The sequence below is a fragment of the Bos grunniens genome, chromosome 28 (assembly GCF_055505025.1).
Source record: "Bos grunniens cultivar Pamir isolate PY7600 chromosome 28, Bosgru_T2T1.0, whole genome shotgun sequence".
Classification (NCBI taxonomy): Eukaryota; Metazoa; Chordata; class Mammalia; order Artiodactyla; family Bovidae; genus Bos; species Bos grunniens.
This window is the reverse complement of record NC_141192.1, coordinates 3,640,467-3,664,206: the sequence shown is the minus strand read 5'-3', so window position 1 is coordinate 3,664,206 and position 23,740 is coordinate 3,640,467. Positions and strand designations below refer to the sequence as shown.

Here is a 23,740-nt window from a genome sequence, read left to right as displayed (position 1 = left end):
CTAATATGTACATATATGCTTATATTTAAATGTTGTAAAAGTTCCTCTAAATAAGCATTTATATACTCATATAGGTGTTAGTTAGGGCTTTCCTAGTGGCTCAGAGGTTAAAGCGTCTGCCTGCAATGAGGGAGACCTGGGTTCAATCCCTGGGTCAGGAAGATCCCCTGGAGAAGGAAATGGCAACCCACTCTAGTATTCTTGCCTGGAGAATCCCATGGATGGAGGACCCTGGTGGGCTACAGTCCACAGGGTTGCAAAGAGTCAGACACAACTGAGCGACTTCACTTTCACTTTCATAGGTGTTAGTGGGAGTTTCATATTCATATCCTAAGGCAAAAATTGATTTATTATTGGCATAAAACTTTGTATTTCAATTAGTCAAAAATTTTCAATTTGGGATTCACTTCCCCAAAATGAAATAAAAACAAATGCAATTAGTATTTTCATATTTACTTATTTCCCTGAAAAACTAAAAATTAGTCCAGCTATAAAAATATGAGGCAGACATTAAAGAAGAGACATGTTTCCATCAAGAATTGTGGAAATTTTCTTTATAAGAACATTTCAAGGTCCAAATAATAAAAATACTTCAGGCAATACATAGTAAATCTTTCAATTTAAATAATAGCATAGAATCCTTTTCATAAATATTACTGTACATTATATTTATTATTTTACTATGAGAGAAGAGAAAATTAGTAATATAAATATTAAACGCCAATCATCAAAATTAATGTTTACCACAGATTATTATTTACAAAAATAATGTAAATAGGCAAAATCAATTCATTTAATATAAATTACATTTCCAGCACTTAATTATTTTTAAAATGAGAAGTATCAATTTTAATTCAACCTATTCAAGTGTTCATTCAGCTAAGGGAACAAAATAAGCTCTTAAAAATTCAAGACTTATGGATTAATATTAGAAACCTTCTCAGTACAATGCAAAGACTTCTCTGATCTCAACTGAACTACATCATAGAAAGACATGTATCACTTGCTTTATAGTTTATAATCAAGTGTAACTGGTCACTAAAATTCCTGGACAAGAATATCATTATAACTGTATGAGGCAAAGTCCTATAATAAGATGAATTTAATAATGGCCACATCTTTTGAAAAACAGAATATGGAAGTTTTCATTTTCACAACTACAAATTTGGTTCTCCAGAATCTGGTTCCCAAAGCCAACTTCTAAATGTCACGGCAGAGGTGGGGCAGTAATGGAAATAAATGATTTAATGGAACACTGAAGAAAAAAATAATCATCATAGATTTTAGTTTGAAAAATATATCTGGCGTAACAGATACCTGGAAGTACGTAATAAAGCTTATATCAAAGTTTATTGCCCTCTAAAGCTAAAGGGCAGAGATTAAGAGGCAAGTAAGATGTAATGTTTGCTTTTAACAAAGCAGACTAACATGTAAAGTGTTAGGGTGGGATAGGAAAGAACTCAAGAACGGGCAAAAATTTCCTCTTGGACTTTCTACATAAACATCTATTTTAGTTTTGGACTGTCCACCAGTGTGCTCAAGTGATGGAGAAGAGGAACTCTGCCCACCCATGAAAATTCCCAGACCTTGTCCAGCTGCTCTAGAAAGGCAGCTTGTCCTTTGAGGTCCCTGGGGCTCCACAGGAGTAGAGAAATACAGCGAAAGGGAATCCAATTTGCATAGAAAGTTGACCCTTTCTAACTGGGTTCCTTAGTGACTTAAGCTATTCAAATACCACCTAAAAGTACAGACTCTAGTTAAAAAACATGGATACGTATCTGTCTTGAAAATGCTTGTAAGAAATCATGATATAAGCTCATGATCTTGTGATCTGAAAATTCTCAGCTCCCTCCAGCTGTCTTTCCAAATAAAATCTTAAATAATAGAGTTTAAATCCTTTACTGGGTTCTGTAATCTCTTCAACCAAATAGACGGAAGTCGTTTTACATAACTTTCATTTCATGGGAAAATATGGGAAGGTATTTGATATTACCTAAGTAAGATCAGTGGGTAAACACCATTTACCCCAAACCAAATGGCACTGCCTTCAGGGAACTGTCAGAAAGTCAAACGATATACCAAGAAAGCACATTTGTATAAGCAAAGCCCTTCAAGCAGAGCTCGAAGGTGTTCTTTAAGAGGAGGCTCCAAGCCACTTGCTTATAATTTCAAGTGTGAGGCAATAGTTCTTACTTTACAGTCCAAAGCTTCTGAAGAACTTCAAGCACAATTTTATAACAAAACATATACTGCTCCTAAACACACACATACATGAAAAACAATGGAATGTTAATTGAATACCAATATCCACTTTCAGAAAAGACATTTGTACTTTTTAACCACAAAGTGCCTAAAAAGAGTGCCTTAACCTAAAAAGAACTGCCTAAAAAAGGTTAACATTTAACCAAGAACTTCTTATATGAATACATTTTTTAAAGCATCAGGAAGATAAACGGTAATAATATAGTCTTTGGTCTAGAATTAGTTAACTGAACAGAGGGGAATCTGACTCAATATCAGTCTCTTTATATCTTCATTGGATGAATCAAATTTAAACTTTTTAAAGATGTAGCCTCAGATCTCTTAGGCAACCCTAGTTCAAAGGAAACACTTCGTATCACTGAACATTGCCTTAAAAAACCATAAAAAAGATTTAGGGGTACCTGTTTGTTTTTATTATCCATATTCTCTTGACCCTTCAATAATTAGTATAACTAATACCTGTGATATTTATGCTATCTTTTTTATGACATGCCAATGACTGATACTTTAGTTGCAAATAAATGTCCTAAAATTGCCATTCATAAATTTATGGAAAATAACTTTAGATATGTTACTTAAATAACATGGTATTATGGACTAAGCATGTGTTTGGGCATTAGGAGACTTCAGTTTCAGATTTGGCTCCTACACTTGCTCTCTGATAAAACAAACTTCATTGCTCTGAACTTGAGGTAGGTCATCAGTAATGTCAGAGCATAACTTATGTTTACCTCAAACAGTGAGAACTCAATGAAATTGTGTAGGTAAAAGAGCTTTACAAATTGTAACGTGCTATACAATGTATGTTACAATGTAATATTCATCTTTATATCATTATTGTTCTTATGAGAATTTATGTGGCATGACTTACCTTTGTTTGGACCATTCCATGACGCTGTTCTCTCATTTGGCTCACTATATTCATGATGTCGAACTGTAACAGGATGACAGTAATTTTGTATTATCCAGAGAGGGGGAAAACACAAAACCCACAGATGCCTAAGGAGTATGCCATACTTCTTTCCAGTAAAAGATATCTCAAGATTTAACTGGCAAGTTCTCGTTTTCAGTCATAAGAGCATGTACTATGTTTAACCTAGTCTAGTGGATAAGGAAGACTTGTTCAAATGGGTTTCCAGGAAAAAGCAGGAAGCAATCATTTATAATAAGAAATGTTCTCCAAAAGAAATAACAACAAATTTGCCCCTGTGTATACTTTTCTGTTCTCCAAAGGGAGAACTTAAAGCAGCATTGTGATTCTGCAAGAGTCTGAAGCATAGAAAACCTTTTCTGGCCACAACAGTAACACAGCTGTTTCTCATATAAAGAGCCCTCTCAACTCAAATGGAGACCCTGAGCAGCAGTTGGCCCAACCCCAGATTCTGCACCTGTGCATGGAGAACAGCACTGCCCAGTGTGGTCACCAAGCTGGTGCAGGTCTGCAAAAGGCTGTTGCCAGACCAAAGTGAGCTAAGTCCAGAAACTGGTAACAAGTGTTTAGAAAATCTTAATGGCAATCTGACAGTGGTGCCATGCCAAGCAGCCTCATCAGTGGAACAGGATATAGACCAGCTCAGGTGTTGTTCAACTTGCTTGAAAAGTCACACGTGGTGCAAGCTGAGGACCAGACATGTGCAATAAGACGACATGAAATTTAAGATTTGTCAACTGTCAACTATCATCCAAAAGCACATAAAAATCAGAGAAATGTTAAGTATGCCTTTATTTTTACAACTTTGTGTTACTATAACTTAAAAGTTTAATTACTCCTTTAAATATTTTTATATTGAAATAACTATAGATACATAGTAAGTTGCAAAAAATGTACAGGGATAGTCTGTGTATCTTTTCACCTAGTATTATACCAATTAGAGTATAATATCGAAACCAGGAAATTGACATTGGTATAATTTACTAGCCTTTTCATATTTTGCCAGTTTTACATGCAATCATTTGTCAACATAGGCATACATGTATTATTGTATACAAAGTTATCACACGTGAAGATCCATGTAACTGCAGCCACAACCAAGACGCATAACTATAGCACCATAAGCCTTCCTCCTGTTGTCTATTAGAACTACCCACCCGCTCCAACTGCCTCAACCCTTGGCGACCAGTAATCTGTTCTGAATCTCTACAGTTTTGTTATTTCAAGCAGATTACATAAAGGAATCATTTAATATCCAATTTTTTGAGACTTTTTGTCATTGCTGATTGCTTTGAGATTCATGAAAATTGAGTATATCAATAGTTCATTCCTTTTTGTTACTAAATAGTATTCCACAGTCGGAGAAGGCAATGGCACCCCACTCCAGTACTCTTGCCTGGAAAATCCCATGGATGGAGGAGCCTGGTGGGCTGCAGTCCATGGGGGTTGCGAAGAGTCGGGCACGACTGAGCGACTTCACTTTCACTTTTCACTTTCACGCATTGGAGAAGGAAATGGCAACCCACTCCAGTGTTCTTGCCTGGAGAATCCCAGGGACGGGGGAGCCTGGTGGGCTGCCGTCTCTGGGGTCGCACAGAGACGGATACGACTGAAGTGACTCAGCAGCAGCAGCAGCACCAGCAGCAGTATTTCACAGTATGGGTGTGTTGAAGGACATCTAGGTTGTTTTCCAGTTTAGGGGGATGATAAATAGATGTGCTATGAACACATACATACAGGTTTTTACATGAACTGAAGTTTTCATTTCCATGGAATAAACACCCAAGAGTATTATTGCTAGGATTATATGGTAAGATTAGTTTAATTCTGCTTTTGTTTTTTTTTTCTAAGAAATTTAAAAACTACTTTCCAGACTGGATGCACCATTTTACATTCATTCCTATAAGCAATGGATGCTGCTGCTGCTCACTCGTGTCTCACACTTTGAGACCCTATGGACTGTAGCCCACCAGGCTCCTCTGTCCGTGGGATTCTCCAGGCAGGAATACTGGAGTGGGTTGCCACTGCTCCTCCAGGGGATCTTCCTGCCCCATGGATCAAAGCCATGTCTCCTGCATTGGTAGACAGAGTCTTCACCACTGAGCCACCTGCGAAGCATAAGCAATGTATAACTAATCCAGTTTTTTTCAAATCTTCATCAGCACTTGGTGTTGTCATTATTTTTTGTATTGGCCTTTCTAATCAATATCTAGTGATATTTCATCATGGTTTTAATTTCATTTTGTTGTCGTTGTTCAGTCGCCAAGTTGTGTCCGACTATTCTCAATCCCATGGATTGCAGCACGCCAGGCTTCCCTGTCCCTCAGCATTTCCTGGAGTTTGCTCAAACTCATGTCCATTGAGTCAGTGATGCCACCCAGCCCTCTCATCCTCTGTCGCCCTTTTCTCCTTCTGCCTTCAATCTTCCCCAGCAACAGGGTCTTTTCTAATGAGTCAGCTGTTTGCATCAGGTGGCCAAAGCATTGAGCTTCAACATCAGTCCTTTCATAGAGTATTTAGGGTTGATTTCCTTTAACATTGACTGGTTTGAAATCTCTTTGATTTCATTTACCTAAAGGCTAATGAAGTTGAGCCTCTTTTCATGTGACTGTCATTGATTCATCCTTATCATTGAAACTTCATGTCTTTTACCTATTTTCTAACTGAATTGCTTGCTTACTTATAAGGTTTGAGGTCTTTACAAATTCTAGGTGTGAGACCTTTGTTGGACATGTGGTTGCAAACAGTTTCTCTGAGTCTGTAGCTTGTCTTTCCATCTACCTCACAGGGTCTTTCACAGAACGAATTATTTTCATTGGCTTTCCCCCTAATATTAGCGACGGCAAGAATGTACGCTCTACCCGTTTTCAATACAACACTTGAAGCTCCAAGTAGTGCAGTGAGACCAGATAAAGAAATAAGAAGCAAATGCATTGGGAAGGGAGAGGCATGTCCCTGCTTGCGGCTGGGATGATCATCTATGTAGAAGATCTCAAGGAATCTAAAAACAGAACAAAGCAGGGCAAAACACCCTCTTAGAACCAAAAAGTGAGTTCAACAAGATCACAGGATACAAGATCAACATGAAAAAATCAACTGCACTTGTATATACATGTACATACAATGAACACAATAGTAAAAACACAATACCATTTACTGCTTGAAAGAAAATGAAATAAGATAAATCTAACAAAACACGTACAGAAGCTGTATGATGAAAATAACAAAACGCTGATGAAAGAAATCAAAGAAGATCAAAGAAGACCTAAATAAATTGACATACCACATTCATATTGGAAGATCCAACATAGTAAAATTCATCCTATCAAAATTCATCAAGCTTTTTTTATAAACATAGAAAAGCTAATTTTAAAATTTATATTGAAAGGCACAGACTTATAATAGCTAAAACAATTTTGAAAGAGAAAGAATCACTCTCCCTGTGTTAAGATTTCCTATATAGCTACAGGAATCCAAAGTGTGGTATTAGCAAAGGATAGATACATAGATCAGTGAAACGGAATATGGAACTAGAATATTCAAAATATTCAAACTAAATGATTTTGAACTAAATATTCAAAATCATTTCTGACAAAGGTGCAAAAGCAATTCAGTGGAGGAAGAATAGCCTTTTCAACAAAGGAAACTTAACAGCTGGACATCTTTAGGCAAAAAAAAAAAAAAGTGAACCTTGACTTAAGCCTCACCCCTTCTAAAAACAATGAACTCAAAATGGGCTACAGACTTAAATGTCAAACATGAAACCATAGAACTTGAAGAAATGACATTGGAAAGATTCTTTGGGACCCAGGCAAGGTGAAGAGTTCTCAAACTTGACACCGAAAGAATGATCCATGAAAGGAAATATGATACAAATTCAACTTCATTGAATTTAGAATCCATTGTTTCTTGAAAGTCTGTTTTATAATTTATATTTTAAGATTAGGCAAGTTATGGAAATAAATTTGTATTATTCATTTTTAACCTTAATTTACTGATAGCAAAAGAAGTGTCACTGGATTGTCTTCTCAAGAAAAGCACAGCTTTTCTGAATATAGCTTTAGTGGTTAACCAAATAATAATAATGGAAGTAACTGCAAAGAAATGAAGACCAAAAGAGTTCATGTTAATTTTACCTGGAATTGTGATTCCTCATATATTGAGTTTTAGAGCCATTATTGACTGTGAAGTGCTAAAACCACACTTGTATTAATTGCAAAGATGTACTGGCTAACATAGCAAAGAAACAATTAAAATTTACTTGTCACATACAGAACAAAAGAAATAGGCTCCAAGACAAAAGAATTATTTTAAAGAATACTAAATTAAAAAGCTCATGTTCAATATTTCACATAAAACATATATACTTTGCAGACTTACAAAATTATGCTTTGAACGGCTAAGATTAAAAACACATACACGACAACCAGACAATGGTGATAGAAGTCATACTGAAAGTGTTTTATTGAAAATTTGGAGTGAAGGTGTGGCAGAAAAAGGTCAAGTTCCATTTTTCTAATGAAATCACAGTGTGACAAATTCAGGGACTGGCGAGTGATACAGAGCAGTACCAGCTCACAAAACAAAAGTAGCAAAGTATTTACCATCACAACTTATTGAATAAAAGATACTGCTAACATAATGACTCAGTATATGTGTGATTTGAACATGAAGTGATAAGAAAGAAGGATTTTTCCTTTTCTGTTTTATTACTGGCAATTACAACTAACTAATTTTAAATGGCACAAAATTGCTCACAAATATGGTTTTTCCAGTAGTCATGTATGGACGCGAAAGTTGGACCATAAAGAAAGCTGAGCACCGAAGAACTGGTGCTTTTGAACTGTTGTGTTGAAGAAGACTCTTGAGAGTCCCTTGGACTACAAGGAGATCAAATCAGTCAATCCTAAAGAAAATCAGTCCTGAACATTCACTGGAAGGACTGATGCTGAAGCTGAAATTCCAATACTCTGGCCACCTGATGCAAAGAACTGACTCATTGCAAAAGAGTCCTCATTGCTGGGGAAGACTTAAGGCAGGAGAAGAGGACAGAGAATGAGATGCTTGGATGGCATCACTGACTCAATGGACATGAGTTTGAGCAAGCTCAGGGAGTTGGTGATGGACAGGGAAGCCTGGTGTGCTGCAGTCCATGGGGTTGTAAAGAGTCGGACACGACTGAGCGACTGAACTGAACTAATTTTAAATGGCATGAAATTGCAAAGTACGACATTGTCATCAAATGTAATTTGGAGCTTAAGTTTTGTGTAGGATTATGTTCTGGTCGTAGAACTGCAATGACAAGAAAACAGTCTGAGATAGTTACACAGATTAAAGAATTTATCCCAAATGTGAGTCAGTTCTAGTGAGGTGGATGAACCTAGAGACTGTTACACTGAGTGAAGTAAGTCGGAAAGAGGAAAACAAATATCATACGTTAACGCATATATGTGGAATCCAGAAAAATGGTACTGATGAATCTATTCGCAAAGCAGGAATAGAGACACAGCCGTAGAGAACAGACTTGTGGACACGGTGAAGGGAGGAGAGGTTGGGACACGCTGAGACAGTAGCTCTGAGACATATGAATCACCATATGTAGAACAGACAGCTGCACGGGGAGCTGCTATACGACACAGGGAGCTCAGCTTGGTGCTCTGTGACAGCCTCGAGCGGCAGGATGCGGTCGGAGGTGGGAGAGAGGTTCAGGAAGGAGGGTGCATATGTATGCTTGTGACTGATTCACGCTGTTGTATGTCAGAGACCAATACAACACTGTAAAGCAATTACCCTCCAATTAAAAACAAATTTTTAAAAACAGTCTTGCTACCAAAAAAACAAAAACCAAAGAACCCCTTCCAGATGAACCAGACAGTGTGTTTAGTGATACGGTAAGTATTTTTGATTTTGTGAAGGTTAATGTGTTAAATTTTGGACTATTCACTTCGTTACATAATAATATGGTAACTGATATTTAACTGTCGCTGTATGATGAACAGCATGTTAGAGGGGAAAGTTCTATCAAGAATGTTTCAACTACAGAACAATCTCAGGTTTTCCTCAAGAGAAGAGCCAGCTTGTTCCCAGTGTTTTAAGGATTTTTACGCAAGCTTACTTAAAAATAAAACTGACTATAAAATAACAGTAAAAAGAAATAAAGCATTATATTTTCTCAGATCTTCATATCCTTTAGAGTTATAACTGATAAACTAATCTTAAAATGTTGGTCACATGTGGCTGAAAGCAGCCTGCAGCATGTAGGACTCTCTGTGTGAGTTCCACAGCACACAAACCGGTCTGCATCCTGTTTACCAGACCAACCCACTGTCACGCTCATGGATGTCTCTGAAATATATCAAACTGCTTTGAAAGTTTCTAAATGCTTACTCTCAATTTCAGAAAACTTATCTTTCTGCAAATAACAAACATTCACAGATTGGTACTGGTCCAAGACCATACTTTGAGTAGCTCTGGTGAACAAAATTTCTGAAAAGAGTAGAGATGGGCATCAGTAAGGATACTGGACATCTCAAGCCTCTATGAAAAGCCAATAAGGCAACAATGGATGCATTTCCTATTGCTGAACCATTTTCCATCAAATCTGCTGCTGCTGCTGCTAAGTTGCTTCAGTCGTGTCCGACTCTGTGTGACCCCATAGATGGCAGCTCACTAGGCTCCCCCGTCCCTGGGATTCTCCGGGCAAGAACACTGGAGTGGGTTGCCATTTCTTTCTCCAATGCATGAAAGTGAAAAATGAAAGTAAAGTTGCTCAGTCGTGTCCAACTTAGCGACCCCATGGACTGCAGCCCACCAGGCTCCTCCATCCATGATGTTTCCAGGCAAGAGTACTGGAGTGGGGAGCACCCTTAATTGTAAAATACATCACTATTTTACATACTGCTAAGAAAAACACTGTTATTTAAGCTGACGGATGACTTATTATAAAGCACATTTTGAGTTTACAAAAGGTATAACGGCAGGGGAAAAAAGTGCTCCATAGAAGCATAAAATACAATATTTATAGTTTTTACAATTTCTATAAGTTATATAAAATGAGAACAAATATAAACAAATTAATTGTGATGAAGAACATATAAAATAAAAATTATGCTAATGTATTTTCTGTTAAAAGGATAAAACAACATTAATTACAGGAACAGGTAACATCAGATTCATACTACTGAAATTTTCAGCATTTTTTAGTATTTTTGTCATTTTTTGACCACCCAGTTTATATTCACTGTTTGTAATAAAACTCTCAGCTTCCTTTGGGAAACCGTTACTTTTTTATCCTCAGCCTTATAGCCTAGAGTAGTCCTGACTTTAATGGACCAGTATCTCCCACAGTGGTTAGTTTAAGGAAAGGGTTATAGCTGAATCACAAACAGGGAAATGCTAGGAGATACTGGCTCAAGCTTCTGAGAAGCAGAGACTTCCTCTGTCCTTTAGAAAGTCCCTGGTAGAGGCCATTTTTCTATCCCCAACATAATGCGACCTTAGGATGTAAACATGTAGAACTTATGCAACGCATTTGTTGTCATAGGGGTGGCCTGGTCACTGCTGGGGTATAACTGCATATAGCCTGAGAGAGCAGTGATTTAACATTTATGCTGATAATAAGATAACCGCAGAATTTGCCTATCAGGGCAAATGCCTCCCAGCCCTTGTTGCCTTTTGACTGAGCTGCCGACTTTCCTATTCCTTGGAGACACAGTAAGAGGCACCACCCTCCCCAGCCCAAGTGCCTGCTAAGTAAACAATGTCTTCCCTCACTTCGGCAGCACAGGAAAGCAGTTCAGTACAAGCAGGCCTTCTGGGGCACAAATCTAAAGTCATGCTCCCTAATTAGTCAATCTAAAGGTAACAGTAAAATCACTACATGTCTAATGCTTGTGTCTGTCTCTTAGCTGGTTCCAAATTTAGGAAGAAAGTAAAGAATTGTTAATGGTTGACTAACACCCAGCAATATTATTATCCTTATTTTATGTAAGAGAAAACTAGATTTCAGAGAAAATGAGCAATTTGTACAAAGTCACCAAAATCTAAAGTGTGTGGCAAACTAGCAGTCAGACCCAGGGACCTCTCATTAACTCTGAAGTCTACTTTTTTCCCCAATGTGCTCACATGCATGTATTTCTATTCATTAAAAACAGACACACCTTTGGGCCTTCCCCAGTGATCCACTGGTTAAGAATCCATGTTTTCACTGCAAAGGGCACAGGTTTGACCCCTGGTCAGGGAAGTAAGATCCCACATGCTGTGCAGGGCAACCAAAAAATAAACAGGCACACGTCACTGACATTCTTTAACAAGACTCTAAAAACTGTACATGTGGGTGGAAGCAAGAAAAGAAAAATGGACTCATATTTACTGTACTCCAGACATTGTCTGAAGCCATTCATTTGCATTATCTATTTAGTTTAATCCTCAGAACCACCTCCAAGAACCTGCAGCAGTTAAGTCAGAAGCAGGTATCGAAAGCTGACACGCTTTCTATTGACTCAGTTGCTCTTGAAGGCCAAATATTAGTCTCCAGCTATGAGAAGGCTGTTAGAAATAGTGTTTACTAACAGCATCAGTTTGGGTGCTTAATTCACACACTTACCGAAAAGTTCTTTTCAATGGCACAGAATACGACATCCACACACAGGAACACCCCTGTCCGGCCCACGCCTGCGCTGCAGTGGACGACGACGGGCCCTGTGAGGTGGCTCTTCCTCACATAACGAACGTACTTTATAAACCCTTCTGCTGAAGCAGGAGTGCCATGGTCTGGCCAGTTGGTGAACTGCAAGTGTTTCACAAAGTGACTAGCTCCCGTCTGTGGGGGCGGGGTGGGGAGGGAGAGAGACAGGGAAGGGGAGAGAGAGAAGAGAGATTTATCAACTCCTCATATTAGAGAGCTTCTCTTAACTTCTAATATGCCACAAATAGTAATAATAATGGCCATATGGTAATACATTAATAAAAATAGGACTACTAACAGGTAACATGAGTTTAGGACTTACTCTGGAGGAACGGTACCAAAGACTTCACATGCATTATCTCATTTAATCCTCACATCAGCCCTGGGGTGGCAGACACTGTGTTATCCTCATTTTACAGATGAAAAAGTAAGAATTTGAGTGACTGATAGATGTATGCTAGGTCAGGAGGCTCATATGTTTAGAGCTGGGACAATAATGTAGTCCTTCCAAATCTAACGCTACCATCTTTCTTCTGCACCATGAGAATGCAGAAGAAACCAAACAAACCAGGAATCCAAAACAGAGTGGAAATGAGCTAACATGTTGGGAATAATGTAGGAAAGCAATATATCTTGGATTCAATATTATGATGTGCTGTGCTTAGTCGCTCAGTCATGTCCAACTCTGCGACTCCATGGACTGTAGCCCGCCAGGTTCCTTGGTCCATGGGGATTCTCCAGACAAGAATACTAGAGTGGATTGCCATGCCCTCCTCCAGGGGATCTTCCCAACCCAGGGATATAACCGAGGTCTCCCGCACTGGAGGCGGATTCTTTATTCTTCACCAGAGAAGCCCAAATATGATACTAAATTTAATTAAAACAGGTAGGTGCTGTCAAGCTGCTTAATCAGGGTTTGATGGGAAGCAACCTCCTCTGGCAACCAGGACAGGGTGGTTAATGACCATGTGAGTAGACTTTGGTCCTTATTCTTTCGCTGAGCCCTGAAAGTGGAGTTCTGGACTCTCCCAGGGGTTGACAGATAAGATGCTTTGAGTTTACCCATCATTCTTTCAGAGGGTTCACCCCTTCCCCAGTGTGGAACCCTCATTTTACTCCAGTGGGCACGCTCGTGAAGAAATTCAGGAAGGATTTCTCACTCCTTCTCTACTTCTCCTTAATGCACCACTTTTCCCCCCAAGTTCCAAATAAAAATACCATTTTCTATGGTGTTAGAAAATAGACTCAAGTTTGAATCATTGGTACATGAAACTGGACGAGGCGAACGATGCTTAAAAATCGCGTGAAGGAACCAGTGAGGATAGGTCTCACTCCATCACGTATTTCAGGAATTAAACCTTTCCTACACTGGTGACCACTGAGAATCTGCACAAAGGTGGGCATCACTGCTTTCCTGACCCAGTACCATGAGGCAGATTCTTCAAACATTAGCCCTATGGTCTTGAGATCTGGGAACATCAGCCCAAAGGCCACCATTCTAGATCACCTTGCCAACTCCACAGGTGGACCTGAACATTTGAATCTTTTCAGACAGATTGTTCCTCTGGGCCTCCCACCTGACCTATATTCTCCAAGCATGCTGTCCTTCTCTGCCACAGCACACATCACATGCCATTTAGAACTGGTATCTTCCTTCCCCACTAGACTGTAAGTACTCTAAGAGTGGAGCCTGTGACTGCTTTCTACCTCCAGCGTCTGACACAGTACTTGGTTCACATCGGGGAATCAAGTGTTAGGAGAGGGAGGCCTCAGGCAAATCCTCGGGCGTACAGAGCAAAGGCAGGGCCTCAGCGCAGAGCAAACGCAGGGCCTCACACGCAGCTAGCAAGCCCGACGTCAATGTCAAACACTGTTATTATTCTCGGCCTCCCTGGTCACACCACTGTGTACTCTGATCCTCAGACTCCTCAATTCTTTCTTTCTGTCTCTGTCCCGACTTTATCTTTTCAACATCTCCCTTCTCACTCAGACCCCCAGCTCCGTTCAGTCACTCAGTCGTGCTCGACTCTTTGCCACCCCATGGACTGCAGCATGCCAGGATTCCCTCTCCATCACCATCTCCCAGAGCTTGCTCAAACTCATGTCCGTTGAGTCAGTGATGCCATCCAACCATATCATCCTCTGTCATCCCCTTCTCCTCCTGCCTTCAATCTTCCCCAGCATCAGGGTCTTTTGCAATGAGTCAGTTCTTCGCATCGAGTGGCCAAAGTATTGGAATTTGAGCTTCAGCATCAGTCCTTCCAGTGACTGAATTCCTTTAGGATTGACTGGTTTGATCTCCTCAGGCCCCCATGCTACAGTGAACTCTTGGAAGGCATCATCACTTCCCTAAATGCTGCTTCTACTTCCTTGCCTTGCCTCCATGGGTGTTGCACTCTGCAGTTCTCTCTAATCCAGGCAACCTATTCTCCTGTGCTCCAGGTACTACAGAGTCTAGAGATTAGTTGCATTCTCCTTGCTGCCCAACACAATTTCCAACCCATTATTTCTTCTCCTTGTACAAAAACTCCACTTCTTTTTAAGTTTCATACCTCTTAACTTCGTCTTCTCATCACTGTCACCTTACCACAGATTCTGACAGGGCACATTTGGGATCTCAACAGCCAAACCGACACCCTGGCCTCACATTTTTATTTCTCTCTTACAGAGGAGGCCATTCATGTCTTCTAGTCCTCACAATGTGATTACTCCTTGGACTCACCATCACCTGTAATGGCCAGTATCAAAAACCTTCCAGTTCTCAGATTCCAACATCATTTTCTGAGCAGAAACTCTTATGCTACTGCTTTATCTGTGCTTCACCTCCAACCATGTGACTAGATGGAATTCTGCCCTTGACGTCCTCTATTTCCTCCTAGCTGCTGACTCCATTCATCTCCCTAAGTTTAGACTTTATGACTGATTATCTAAATCATTCTTTTACCAAACTGTCAACTCCATTCATCCTTTGAATCTTGCCACATATCCTGAGCAACATCCCTCCCTGAATCAGTCCCATAATCTCTGTTCAGGAATCCCATGGTTAGGAAAAAAAAAAAAAATCACATAGTTGCATATTTTATTGTTATTGCAAATTATGGGTTCCAACCTCAGCACCTTCAGCAACCTTTTCCTGATCATTGCCTGTGCTCCAACCAACTTCTTCGGTGATGATTCCAAATCTCATCACTCTTCAAGTTTCCAATTTAACTCCCACCCCTTCACTCCTATAGAACACATGTATTACCTACTTGCTAATCAAATCCACTTAGAGCAATGTAACATCACTTTCTCTTATAACTCATTCCTTTGCTATTTTCTGAGTCTGTTAGAGCAAGACATGAATTGTTCTATGGATTATTCTAGACCAATACTTCCCAATATTACTTTCTACAAGAATGCAGACGCTCTGTATCTGTGCTGCCCATGTGGTAGTCACTAGTAATATGTGATTAAACACTAGAAGTATGGCTATTGCAAGTGAGGGACTAAATTTGGTATTTTATGTAAGTTTAAATAATTTAAATCTAAAACAGTCAAATGTAGCTATCACATTGGACAGTATAATTTTTGAACACTCCTTATAAGTCACAAGTCATAAGTCATATAAAGTCTGCCAATTTTATCGGAAAAGCATCAAAGTCTTTGCTTTCTATCTAATTGCTAGTTGCCCTAAGTTGATCATATACCCTTCTTACTAAAATTCTTCAATGTCTCCTAATTATCTTCATAATAAAGTTTGTGCTCCTTAGCTGAAATCCAAAACATTTCATGTTCCGGCTTTCTCTACTTATTTTCTATAGCCTCATCTCATCTCTCATTTCTCCCTGGCATTTGAACTTTTACATTCCAGAAACTCTTAACTACCCACATCTCTCTGTACATATGCCCCATGCTATTTTATACCTTCATCATCTACTTACTGTTTTCATTTTTCTCACTTGGATAAATTCAGATGTCACCTCCTCTAGCAAATCATCTGTCCAAACCAAAAGAGAGCCTCCTTTCTGCAGCTCATACAGATCTCGGTATTACCATCCACTGAGCGCAGTAACTGCAGGTGCCAGTGAGCGCCCGGAACAGCTGCTGCCACGCCCGGCCCAGTGATTATCAGCACGTCTCAAGGACTTCACCACATCTGTCCCTCTCAGCAGAGATAGCCAAAGCACACCCCAGGATTAGGTAACTTCCAGTACTCTTTCTCAACCGCCCCAACTCCCCTTTTCAATTATTTCGTCTCTCCAGTCAGAGTTTGGTTAGGCAGAAGAAGAAATGGCATTGTCTTAGTTTCTGGTAGCAGGGAGAAGTAAAAACAAGTTACTTTAAACAAGTGTCCCCAGCTATGGCCCACCTTACTCCGAACTTCCTCTCTGACATGTGTGCATATATAAGGAAATATATATCTAATGCTGATTTTATTTTTTAACTTACAGACTTCTTGACAACTTGAAACATTCGAATGATGAAATACCGAAGTATCTGGTAGTTCTCCAGGAAGATATGACAGCTATTCAATTCCAAAGGTTTCTTCATAGAAATAGGCCAGTAATGGTGGCATTTGGTAACTCCACCTTCTTTCTCTTTGGTTATCATGGCAATAACATTAGAGTTATTTTCCCAAACCATTTGCCAAAAGTCATTCGTGGTAGTTGGCAGTGGCCCTTGGGTAGCAATATAGTAATACTCTTCTCTAGAATTGGCTATTTTAATGTAACTGGCATTGATGTAGTCCTTGTTTTCTCCAAGAGGAACACGTGTTGAATCATCTATTACAACAACAGAAACATATAGTAGATAAAGGAAAAGCAGGATGTGCAATACACGCAGATTTCATGAAACCATTTCACAAAAGTAAATCTGTTTATCTCTTTGACTAATAGAAAAGATGGCATAGAAATTTCTAGCAATATACAATTAGAGTAAGGTTTAGAAAAAAATCGGTTTCTACTAAAAAGAGAAGAATGCCATCAGTATCCAGACATCTTGAGAGATTTCTGTTACATATGGCACAAGTAGGAATAGGCCAAGGGAGGTATCTCCTAGCCTATAACTAAACACAGCAAAGGAGGAGCTCTCTGAAGGAGCAAGTGAATGAATGGCGTTCTCCTACAAATCCAGAGAACCTGAAAGCTCAGAGCAGCAGTGGCCAGAAAGGAACAAATGTTTTTGGAAAAAAAAAAAAAAGACTGGGATAGTTTATACAAATTCTAGGATTATTAGAATTCTATCGACTGCCTGCACACAGAGCGGCCATCTTTTGTGTCCATCCTCAGCTTTCACCGGTGAAGCAGCATGCTCATGAAAGCAAAAGTACTGTGGCAAAAGGATGCTACAAAGGGGACTTGCTCAAAGTATTGACTACTATTAACAAATTTGAAAGGGGAAAAGCCAATTACGTGGCTCAGTGGCCCGGGAACTCTCTCTTCACTCTACATGGACATCTGGAGCTCTGGTTCCACCACTGCTCCTACAGAGAGAATAAAAAGAGGATCTTTTCCTGCCATGCAGGGGTCTCACCAGTAGCTCCTCCCTAGTACTCAAGTCAGGAAGCCCGCTCATCTACCAAACACACTGTGACAAGATCTCTGAACAGGGCTTACACCAGTTCTGACAGAACCTTTCTCAAATTCAAAAACAGCAGACATAAATCTCTCCTTGTAAATATGAAGAGACAAAACAATCACTAGATATATAAAGATACCTAGTACTCCACAAAAGGATACCATTCTGAGAAATCACAGCAAATGTCTTCCTTTCTATAAGAGAAGAATACTTTAAAAACTCTTATTTGTATTTTAAATAAAATCTCAGCAAACATTATTATTTAAAGGATGATATACATATATATGTCTGTTTATTGATATAAATTTGTTACATTATTAAATTACAAAGGAGGTAAAAGAGCATTAAAGTGAGATCTTTCATCATATATATATATATATATATATATATATATATATATATATACACATATATATCATATATAAGAGCTTCTCTGGTAGCTCAGAAGTAAAGAATCTGCCTGCCAATGCAGGAGATGTGGGTTCAATTCCTGGGTGGGGAAGATTCCCTGCAGAAGGAAATGACAACCCACTCCAGTATTCTTGCCTGAAAAATCCCATGGACAGAGAAGACCGGCAGGCTGCTGGAAGTCCATGGGGTCACAAAGAGTCCGACACGACTGAGCACAACACAGCACAGCATTTATCCAAATGCTAGTAGGGACTGTTTTATTATCTAAATTTTTACAGTGAATATGTACCATTTTGTAGTAGGAAGTAACTTTTTATTTTCAAAGGGGGAATTTAATAAGTAAAAATTAAACAATCAAAAGTAATAAAAGCTTGCTTTCAAATAAAAAACACAATTTACCAATTAAAAATCCCTAAAGTGAGAAGAAAACAGAAAAACAAATTAGTGATTTAGAAAACAGCTTAAGGAATTTTCCCAGAACCAAAAAAAAAAAAAAATAGATGAAAAGAAGGACAATAATTATTAAAATACTGAAGGATGCAGAACATACAAAGGGAATATATAAAAGGAAAGGATTTCAGAAACAAACTATAGAACACAGGCATACATCGGAGACCACACAGGTTTGGTTCCGGACCACCACAATAAAGGGACTATCGCAATAAGTAAGCCACATGAATTTTTTTGTCCCCTAGAGCATATAAAAGTTATGTTTACATGACACTGTAGTCTAGTAAATGTGCAATAATAACATTATGTTTATATAAAATGAAGTACATATTTTAATTAAAAAAATACCCTACTGCTAAAAAAAAGATGCTGACCATCATCTGAACTTGCAGCAAGTTGTACTGTTTTTGCGAGAGTAACGTCACAGTCGCTGATCGTAGATCACTGTAACAGATACAATAATAATGACGAAGCCTGACACATGGCAGAAATTACCAAAACATGGCACGGAGACATGAAGTGAAGAAATGCTGTTGGAAAAATGGTGTTCAACACAGACTTGTCACAAACTTTCAATCTATAAAAAAAACACAGTGTCTGCAAAGGACAATAAAGTGCAGCACTATAAGACCAGGTATGCTTGTATTCAGCAGGAAAGAAATAGCTCTGGCGGCCACAGGAGAAAGGTGGAGGTGGTGGTTTAGTCTCAGTTCCCCTCAAAAAGAGAATTTAGCGCAAACACGCAAGCCATGCATCACCTCATCTGAACTTCAAAACAGTCCTTTGAAGAGTCATATTATTATTCATGCCTTTCAGATAAGGAATATTTATTCAAAGCACCTAAGTCATTTGTTTCGTATTATGCAGCAATTCTTCTAGACTCCACAATCTACAAATAATTCCATGATTTGCTGCCCTTCAAGGAAGACTCAAGTTTTCAGGTGGAAAGTCCTTACCAAATACCAGATGCCATTAATGAAGAGAGCCACTAAGACCTTGAGACCAGCAGAGCACAAGGTCACAGCGACAGGAAGCAAAACCTGTGTTAGTGGATCACTAGCAGTAACTAGCGGTATCGGAGAAGGAAGTGACACCCCACTCCAGTACTCTTGCCTGGAAAATCCCATGGATGGAGGAGCCTGGTAGGCTGCAGGCCATGGGGTCGCTAAGAGTCGGACATGACTGAGCGACTTCACTTTGACTTTTCACTTTCATGCACTGGAGAAGGAAATGGCAACCCACTCCAGTGTTCTTGCCTGGAGAATCCCAGGGACGGGGGAGCCTGGTGGGCTGCTGTCTATGGGGTCACACAGAGTCAGACACGACCGAAGTGACTTAGCAGCAGCAGCGGTAACAGTGAGGCTTCCCTGGTGGCTCAGACGGTAAAGAATTTGCCTGCAATGCAGGAGACAGGGGTTCGATCCCTGAGGTGAGAGGATCCCCTGGAGAAGGGAATGGCTACCCATGCTACAGTCCATGGAATCACAAAGAGTCAGACACAACTGAGCGACTTTCACTTTCAGCTTTCACTTCAGAGGTGACAGTGACTGGGGCCACTCTCATCTCCATCCCTTGACTCCTGACTCCTGGCTGTGGCAGAAATACATCATGTATTGGACCCTAATTTGGAGCAAATATAACCTCTTGGCGAACACTGCTCCAGCCCTGTGAGGTACTGCCACCTAGCTGGCACTGTTACTGTGTCTACAAAAGGTCATTCCGTTGCTCTATCAAGCCAGCTCCCTCGGAATGAGGAGGAGTGTGTCAAGGCCAGTGAATTACATGATCATGGGCCCATTGTCACAAATAACTTGCCTCTAAGTGAGTTCCTTGATCAGAAGCAAGGCTGTGTGGACTACCACGATGGTGGTAAGGCATTCTTCAGGTCCATTTGGTAGATTTGGTAGAAGTTTGTATGCAGGGAAGGCAAATCCATATTGTGTCTATTTTAGACTGCAAAAAAGCAATTGTTCCTTCTATGACAGAAGCAATTCAATGTAATCAACCTGTCATCAGGTAGCTAGGGGGCTGGTCACTCTTGGAAATGCTGTCATCTTAGGGCCTCAGTGCCGGTCTCTGCTACTGGCAGATTGGGCACTCAGAAATGGCCATAGCAAGGTCAGCCTGGTGAGAAGTCCATGTTGATGAGTCCATGCATAGCCTCTATTCCTGCCAGCAAGTCTACTTTATTCATTAATCCATTGGGTAATGACAGGAGTATTTGGAAAGAGGCTGACTAGTATCCACAGAATAGGTCATCCTATCCACTTGATTGTTAAAACCTCTTCTTAAATCACCCTTCAATGAACGTTCACAAAAGACACAAATATATTCATGTTTTCGCCCTTTCAGAGAGATCTATACACACTTATCTCTCCCAGATTTCCTTGTGATCAACTTCCCAGTTATGTTTCTTCTAAGTCTCTGACAATCCAGTCAAACAACTGACTACAGCCCATGAATTAATAAAGATTTGTGCCTCTCGCCATTTCTGCTTCCAAGCAGAATGAAAAACCAAGTACACTGCTTGAAGTTCTACCAACTGAGAGGACTTCCCTTCACCACTGTCTTTCAGGCATGTCCCAAAAAGGCCCTGTGGAGCAGCTGCTAGCTACTCCTAGGTGCTGCCTGCATGGCACGCAGCCTGCATGGCATGCAGAGCCATCTGTTACCCGGGCCCAGTTCTCCTGTCCTTGGTCACCTGATCGTGGGGAACCTGTCATGAAGCCGCAGGTGCAGGCTGGGAAAGAGAAGGTCATGCAGCAGAAGTGGGGGATTTTGGCCACTTCGTGTAACTTATTTGTGCCTTCAGAGCTTTTAGGGGGATTATTTCAGTAGCTACTGTGAGTAGATGGGAGTAGAGGCAGTGAAGAAGACAGAGACTGGCTGAGAGAGAAAGCAGGCTCAATCTAGGCTAGCGGCAGTGGCAATCGAGATGCGCGAGCACTCCTGCGGTATTAAGAAGGCAGGATTGAAAGGACTTTGTGACCACTTTGGATACTGCAGCTGACGCGGGTTCTCTGGCTTGAACAAATGAGTGGTTAAACTAAACAAGATACAGGATAAAGAAGAAGGTCATTTTGTAGGAAGAAAAATGTTAACTTAATTTGGGAAAATTTTTTTGACTTTGAAAGGAATGTGAGGCATAAAAATGAGATTTCCACCCTAAAAGTAAAATTGTGTTGCTTTATTTCTGCTCTTTGGAAGGTCTGAGACAGATGAATCTGTAACTGGGTGGGGAAGAAACTAGCCCTGGAAAGCAATGAGTAAGTCTTTGGCAACGATCAAAGGGAAGCCTCCTGTTGGAGGGTAGATTGGCAGCTTCATTGTTCAGGACAAAGGATAGAAATAGCACCACCGTATTTGTGTGTCTAAACAAGATGATCAGGGAAGCTGGTAAGGGCTTAGGGTGGCAAAAGGGGAAGACGTCTCAGTAATAAACTTTCTGTTTTAGCTGCAACAATGCATAAGATGTTTTATTTTTTTTTAATTAATTTTATTTTATTTTTTAACTTTACAATATTGTATTGGTATTGCCATATATCAAAATGAATCCACCACAGGTATACATGTGTTCCCCATCCTGAACCCTCCTCCCTCCTCCCTCCCCATACCATCCCTCTGGGTCGTCCCAGTGCACCAGCCCCAAGCATCCAGTATCGTGCATCAAACCTGGACTGGAGACTCATTTCATATATGATATTATACGTTTCAATGCCATTCTCCCAAATCATCCCACCCTCTCCCTCTCCCACAGAGTCCAAAAGACTGTTCTATACATCAGTGTCTCTTTTGCTGTCTCATATACAGGGTTATTGTTACCATCTTTCTAAATTCCATATATATGCATTAGTATATTGTATTGGTGTTTTTCTTTCTGGTTTACTTCACTCTGTATAATAGGCTCCAGTTTCATCCACCTCATTAGAACTGATTCAAATGTATTCTTTTTAATGGCTGAGTAATACTCCATTGTGTATATGGACCACAGCTTTCTTATCCATTCATCTGCTGATGGACATCTAGGTTGCTTCCATGTCCTGGCTATTATAAACAGTGCTGCGATGAACATTGGGGTACGTGCGTCTCTTTCCCTTCTGGTTTCCTCAGTGTGTATGCCCAGCAGTGGGATTGCTGGATCATAAGGCAGTTCTATTTCCAGTTTTTTAAATCTCCACACTGTTCTCCATAGTGGCTGTACTAGTTTGCATTCCCACCAACAGTGTAAGAGGGTTCCCTTTTCTCCACACCCTCTCCAGCATTTATTGCTTGTAGACTTTTGGATCCCAGCCATTCTGACTGGCGTGAAATGGTACCTCATAGTGGTTTTGATTTGCATTTCTCTGATAATGAGTGATGTTGAGCATCTTTTCATGTGTTTGTTAGCCATCTGTATGTCTTCTTTGGAGAAATGTCTATTTAGTTCTTTGGCCCATTTTTTGATTGGGTCATTTATTTTTCTGGAGTTGAGCTGTAGGAGTTGCTTGTATATTTTTGAGATTAGTTGTTTGTCTGTTGCTTCATTTGCTATTATTTTCTCCCATTCTGAAGGCTGTCTTTTCACCTTGCTTATAATTTCCTTTGTTATACAGAAGCTTTTAAGTTTAATTAGGTCCCATTTATTTTTGCTTTTATTTCCAATATTCTGGGAGGTGGGTCATAGAGGATCCTGCTGTGATGTATGTCGGAGAGTGTTTTGCCTATGTTCTCTTCTAGGAGTTTTATAGTTTCTGGCCTTATGTTTAGATCTTTAATCCATTTTGAGTTTATTTTTGTGTATGGTGTTAGAAAGTGTTCTAGTTTCATTCTTTTACAAGTGGTTGACCACTTTTCCCAGCACCACTTGTTAAAGAGATTGTCTTTAATCCATTGTATATTCTTGCCTCGTTTGTCAAAGATAAGGTGTCCATATGTGCGTGGATTTATCTCTGGGCTTTCTATTTTGTTCCATTGATCTATATTTCTGTCTTTGTGCCAGTACCATACTGTCTTGAGGACTGTGGCTTTGTAGTAGAGCCTGAAGTCAAGCAGGTTGATTCCTCCAGTTCCAGAAGGAACATACCACAACATAATAAAAGCTATATATGACAAACCCACAGCAAACATTATCCTCAATGGTGAAAAATTGAAAGCATTTCCTCTAAAGTCAGGAACAAGACAAGGGTGCCCACTTTCACCATTACTATTCAACATAGTTTTGGAAGTTTTGGCCACAGCAATCAGAGCAGAAAAAGAAATAAAAGGAATCCAAATTGGAAAAGAAGAAGTAAAACTCTCACTGTTTGCAGATGACATGATCCTCTACATAGAAAACCCTAAAGACTCCACCAGAAAATTACTAGAACTAATCAATGAATATAGTAAAGTTGCAGGATATAAAATCAACACACAGAAATGCCTTGCATTCCTATACACTAATAATGAGAAAATAGAAAGAG

The 23,740-nt window shown here is 39.7% G+C and overlaps 1 protein-coding gene across 1 annotated transcript in view; it reads right to left on the bottom strand.

Moving 5' to 3' along the window:
* Positions 1-537: 537 nt before the first annotated feature.
* The window catches only part of PTPN20 (protein tyrosine phosphatase non-receptor type 20), a 65,067-nt gene continuing 41,864 nt past the window's right edge, over positions 538-23,740 (bottom strand). The window contains exons 9-12 of the mRNA XM_086381278.1: positions 16,311-16,645; positions 11,799-12,014; positions 3,134-3,196; positions 538-2,255 (exon numbers count right to left, since the gene is read on the bottom strand). Of these exons, the coding sequence (XP_086237404.1) occupies positions 2,190-2,255; positions 3,134-3,196; positions 11,799-12,014; positions 16,311-16,645 (680 nt within the window). The 3' untranslated portion in view covers positions 538-2,189. The remainder of the gene's footprint in view (positions 2,256-3,133; positions 3,197-11,798; positions 12,015-16,310; positions 16,646-23,740) is intronic.